The sequence below is a fragment of the Gossypium raimondii genome, chromosome 7 (assembly GCF_025698545.1).
Source record: "Gossypium raimondii isolate GPD5lz chromosome 7, ASM2569854v1, whole genome shotgun sequence".
In the NCBI taxonomy this organism is placed as follows: Eukaryota; Viridiplantae; Streptophyta; class Magnoliopsida; order Malvales; family Malvaceae; genus Gossypium; species Gossypium raimondii.
In genome coordinates, this window is record NC_068571.1 from 9,235,893 (window position 1) to 9,241,101 (window position 5,209).

General features: G+C 35.0%; 1 protein-coding gene across 10 annotated transcripts; it reads right to left on the bottom strand.

Annotated features, from left to right (window-relative positions):
• Positions 1-1,104: 1,104 nt before the first annotated feature.
• On the bottom strand, positions 1,105-4,821 carry LOC105802228 (uncharacterized). Of its 10 annotated transcripts, none has more exons than XR_008198081.1 (8): positions 4,354-4,821; positions 3,231-3,352; positions 2,683-2,777; positions 2,484-2,544; positions 2,247-2,337; positions 2,041-2,095; positions 1,707-1,780; positions 1,105-1,461 (listed from the first exon to the last, which is right to left on the bottom strand). XR_008198081.1 is itself a non-coding variant. In XM_052634024.1 (6 exons), exons 1-5 carry the CDS (start codon positions 4,431-4,433, stop codon positions 1,775-1,777), a joined length of 345 nt encoding a protein of 114 aa, XP_052489984.1. In that variant the 5' UTR covers positions 4,434-4,821; the 3' UTR covers positions 1,105-1,461; positions 1,707-1,774. The 10 variants fall into 10 exon arrangements, 1 of the variants encoding a protein (XP_052489984.1); XR_008198080.1 differs by having other exon boundaries at positions 2,454-2,544; XR_008198082.1 differs by lacking the exon at positions 2,484-2,544.
• Positions 4,822-5,209: the final 388 nt, after the last annotated feature.

Sequence of the window (5,209 nt, forward strand, 5' to 3'; positions counted from 1 at the left end):
AAAACCACTTGACTTTAAGGTCTTACCACTTGAGATCAACTGCTCTTCCATTTAATAATAATATCATTACATTAAATTTTATTAATACACCCTATTACTCATAAATATTAAATATAATATTTATGGACTCGCTTGTCGAATTTGTGGCCCCAAAGCTACTATTTTTGACACTACTGAAAAACGGGCTGTTACATGTTGCCATACTCGAGCTGTGGTCTTACACATTGCAACACCATGTTTGTCGTCCTGGTGAACTTTATTTGTTTGCCATAGCTGGACACACGAGAGTGTCCGAGGCCGTGTAAAGGCTGGGCCTATTTTTTTAAAATCCACATGGGCTGAAAACGCCTCACACAAGCGTGTGACACGGCTGTGTGGCCCAACACAGGCCCTTACACGACCGTGTCACCCTTTTAAAACCCTAATCCCTTGTTATTTTTTTACTTTGTCTTCTTCGTCAATCCCTAACCCTACCCGCCGCTGTTCACCTTCCATTTACAACTCTGGCCATCCAAACCGCCCCTCTCCTCGTCGACAACCCCTCCCCTATTTTATTTATCATTTATTTGTTTGTTATTTTTCTATTATTATTCTTATTACACTACACCAAAATAGGCTTTTACCGACGCTTTTTAGCGCCGCTAAAAGTATTTGTGGCGCTTCGACAAGCGCCGTAAAAAATGCCGCTATTGAACTCGTCGCTAACTTTTGCGGCGTTTTTTAAAATAAACGCTGCTAAAGGTCATGACCTTTAGTGGCGCTTTTTACACAAACGCCGCTAAAGACCATGACCTTTAGCGGCGCTGTTTCCACAAACGCCGCTAAAACCATGACCTTTAGCGGCACTGTTTCCCACAAACGCCGCTATAGAACAAACCTTTAGCGACGCTTCTCGCAAAAACTCCGCTAAAAACATATCATGCAAAAAAATCATTTTAATCAAATGATATTTATTTTTATGATAAATATATTATGTTTTATTTTTTTTAATTTGAACTTTAAATATACTTTTAAGGATAAATAAAAATATTATTTAAATTAAATTTTCTATGAAAATGATAAAAGAAGGCAAATAAAGGAAGCTTAAATAATAATAAAAATTAATAAAAGTGAGAAAATGTAAATAATTAATAAAAATAGATAATTGTAAAACTCGAAATTTTGGTAAAATCAATACCAATGCAATGCAAGCCATTGTTGAGTCTAATACAAGTGAAGAAACTAAGATCCTAAGAAGAGAATCCTATTTTACTAACAGCAGTAAAATATCCATACTTTGTCCAGTATTTATATCGAAAAATCAGATCAGAAGAAGCAATCTCTTTGCGCACCATTTCAATTCCTATTAAGGCCTTCGAATGTAGTTGATGAAAGCTGGCATACACATCCGATCAATCAACTTTCAGTTTCAGAATTTCCTTGGCGGTCCTTAAACGAAAATAGGGCATAGGGCATGTGTTCCTACATAAGCTTGCAAAAATCCAACTCAGTTCAAAGACAAATAACTAGATATCGTGTTTCAAACGAATGAATGTGCATGTCAGAGTATCTCCAATATGTACTTCTACCTTTTGTCATATATTTAGGCAGATAGACAACAGATTTTATATCCGAACAACTACTGCCCTGAGTACTAGAGTTTAATCACAGAAAAATCAAAATAAAACATTGAACAACAAGGATAAAAAATAGTTCCATGGACTTACCTGCTCAAAACAAGGACTTAAGCCTCTGCTATAGAAGTTGATATATAGAATACATAAACATGCCACAATCAAACCTGTACATAAGAGAAAATTGTTTAGGGGGAACAATTCAAATTCTAACACAAAAGGCATATGACACCACGAAACTAGCAGTGCAAATTAATAATTGAATTCACCAAACATTTGGAACCAATTGCAATAAATAGTTAGTATAAAAAGACTCAGATACCTATAAAGCTACCTCACAATCAATTACTACACAATATAAGTTATTTTGTTTAAGAAATAAGCTTATGAAGAACAAGTACTTCGAGTACTGCTCCCTATCATATACCTGACTAAGAAGTTTTGGTTTGTCTTCTGTTGAAAATGTAACTTCATGCATGGGCCTACATCAGCACCAAAGAATGTAAATTTCACCATCGAAATGGATAGAAAGTATTTATAAAGCTTCACCAAAAATGACAGAAGCATCGGTATGTGAATGGTAAAGCAGGAAGATGAAAACTAAATATGATGAATAAACTTGCAAAAACACACCTAAAACTGAAGTCAATTAAAGATGGTGGTGAAGCATTGCTCTGAGGTAAGAAAGTTGAACTTTGACAGGACCTTATCAGTTAATGCACTCCTAAATAATTTAAAGATCCAATACATAATATTCAAAAAGTATATGATGATCAAGTCCAAAAAAACCAAACTACCACTAACTTAACCAAAATTTTTGTATAAACAATCAGCCCTCACCTAAGGACATGTTAAGGCATAAATAAATACCGGGAAAGATGTGAACTGTCAAGTAAAGAACTATCTCCATCTTGATCCTTAGACTTATTTGCTTCAAGTGCAAGGGTTTCAAGATTAGGCGATGAGCCAAAGGCAGGTGGTGGATGTATGCCGACAATTGAAAATCCAGCTAGAATTGTCAGCATCATTAACAATACAGTTAATGTCCAAAGTGAAAATAAAAGCAAACCTCTGTCTGTTAGAGTATTTTGAAGAATTTTGAGCAGACTCCTCGCACAGGGGGTTTGAAAGAGTGGAATCAGCTCCATCAGATGTAGATTGGACCTACATAAGTAGGCAACCATCATGAGACATTTGACTATAAACAAAGTACAGTACATTTAAGAACAATCAAGAGCTAGAACCAATAGATTATGACATTTAGATGACACGGTAATGCTGGCAGTATAGGAAAGAAGGGAAGTTGGTTTTCTGCAATTAAAAAAATTTTCTTTGCTGCTCATAGCAATTTGGTGTGACGTTGTTTTATCCCTAAATTTGCTGCTCATAGCAACTCGATTCATACTTTAAACTTTACTATGTATATTTGTAAAGTTGATAATCACATTCATTCATACTTTTCCATGTGATTGTTCTTGGCTCAAAAGTCGTGTAAAATTCAAATCTTCAATCGAAGCTGATTGAATACAAGGAAAATTATGCCCCAGAATAGCTACACATTCTAAAGAATCATGTTAAAAAGCTCAAGCATGCGACTAAAAACTGAGCCAAACTTACATTTGAAAGGCGGAAGGGGCAAAATTTTGGTTTTCCTCTTCTTCCGTACTTCAGCAGGTATGCCCCTTTCTTCAGAGCAGTAATGGCCAGTTGCAAAGAGCATCCAATAATTCCCACTTTGACTGTAGTACAAGCAGACTAACACTTAGCATCTAAGCCATACATTTTTCCAACTTATTTTGAACAAGAGATACATACATCAGATTTTTCCCTGGATCGATCTCCAAGGATCCAAAGACAAATGAAAGATCCTCAAGAGGGAAAATTTGTGTCTATAGATGTGACATAGAAAATATGCAAGTCCCATTTATTTATCTGTTGCTAGATATCAGTTTACTTGGTACTTAAATTTCAACTACCCAAGAATAAGAAGTAATCTGCAGAAGTATTAAACTACTCATAGCAGACAAAACTATTTCCGGTCTGTTACACTCTTCCTCCATCTAAAGTAGCATATCTTGGATATGAGATTGTAGTTATCACTGGCTTGTCAAAAACAAGGCAATGTAATGAGTTGTTAGTATACCTTAGATGCAACGGCATAACAGTATTCATTATATGAAAAATCATTGATGGTGAACAGAGAACACTAATCAGCCGAGAATTATCATCACTCAAGTTGATTTGAGTCTATCAAGTAAGGTAGCAGCATAATAAAATGCCTAAAAGTTTCATCACTCCTAGAACATAGGGTGCTTGTATGCCATTCCTTGGTCACAATACAGGTTTCAGTCACATGGTGATTCAAATAGAAAATTCTAAGATCGTTCAAACAATGCAATAACAAGATCAGCTGGCTTCCTCTCTTTACTCTCACTATGAAAAGCTTTCAAAGAGCAACTTACAGTTAAAATAAGCTGAATATCGCTAATGGGAATTCACCCTAGAAAGCTACAAGAAGAATGCCGCCATTTTTTCTACTTGATCCTACAACTGTGCATAATTTACTCATACACATCAGTGGACAATCATTAAACAGCTAAATTACTCCTAAAGACCTCCCCATATATAAAGCATCGAATTAGCAATTTCAAACAAGAATCAGAAGGAAATAGGAAACCAAAAAGAAAAAATTCAATCCAACAAACAGAAACCAAATTCAATAATTGAACTACAAATAAACCTTGGCAACGTACTCCATCTCCGCGAATTTGAAGGCGAGACCGAGGGAGTTAAAAAGAACAGAAACCAAAGAACAAGCATCACAGAACGCCTGCAATAATTGGAGTTGAAATTTGAAGTTGGAGGAAAAGATAAAAAAACCCTTGTGAGTTTGGGTTTGTTGGTTTGTTTACAAAAAAAAACAAAAGATCTTGGGGCATGGAAAAGAGAGTGAAGAAGCCACCCAGAACTGGCTTCAGCTCTCTATATATAAACAAGAAGTAAAGAAAGATATAAAAAGAAGAAGAAGAAGAAGAAGAAAGAGGTGATGAAATTTAAGAACTGATTTTAGGGGTTGCTCAGTAAGAATTAGGTGTTTTGAGGATACCGATTTTAGGGGGGAAAGTAAAAACCTAGTCAATCAACACAAAATCCAAAGGATTGAATAAGCTTTTGGGTTTTTTTTCTTGGATGTGGGAAATTAGGGGTTTTAGGGGGGGGGGGGGAAAGTTGGGGATTTCACAGGGGGGAGTTTTATAAAATGGCGTTAATTTTTTAAAGTGAAATTATATTTGTGGTGTTTTTTATAAAAACGCTGTTATTGCTTATTTTTAGTGGTATTTTTGTGAAAAACGCCGCAAATTTTTTTTCATTTTGAACAAAACGACGCAATTTTGCTATTCTAAAAATTTTTTATTTTGTTTTTTATAAATTAATTTATTTTTTGCGGCGTTTTTATAGAAAACGCCGCTATTGCTTACCTTTAGTGGCGTTTTTGCAAAATTTTTTCATTTTGAACAAAACGACGCCGTTTTGCTATGCTAAAAATTTTTTATTTTATTTTTTATAAATTAATTTTTTTTGCGGCGTTTCATTTT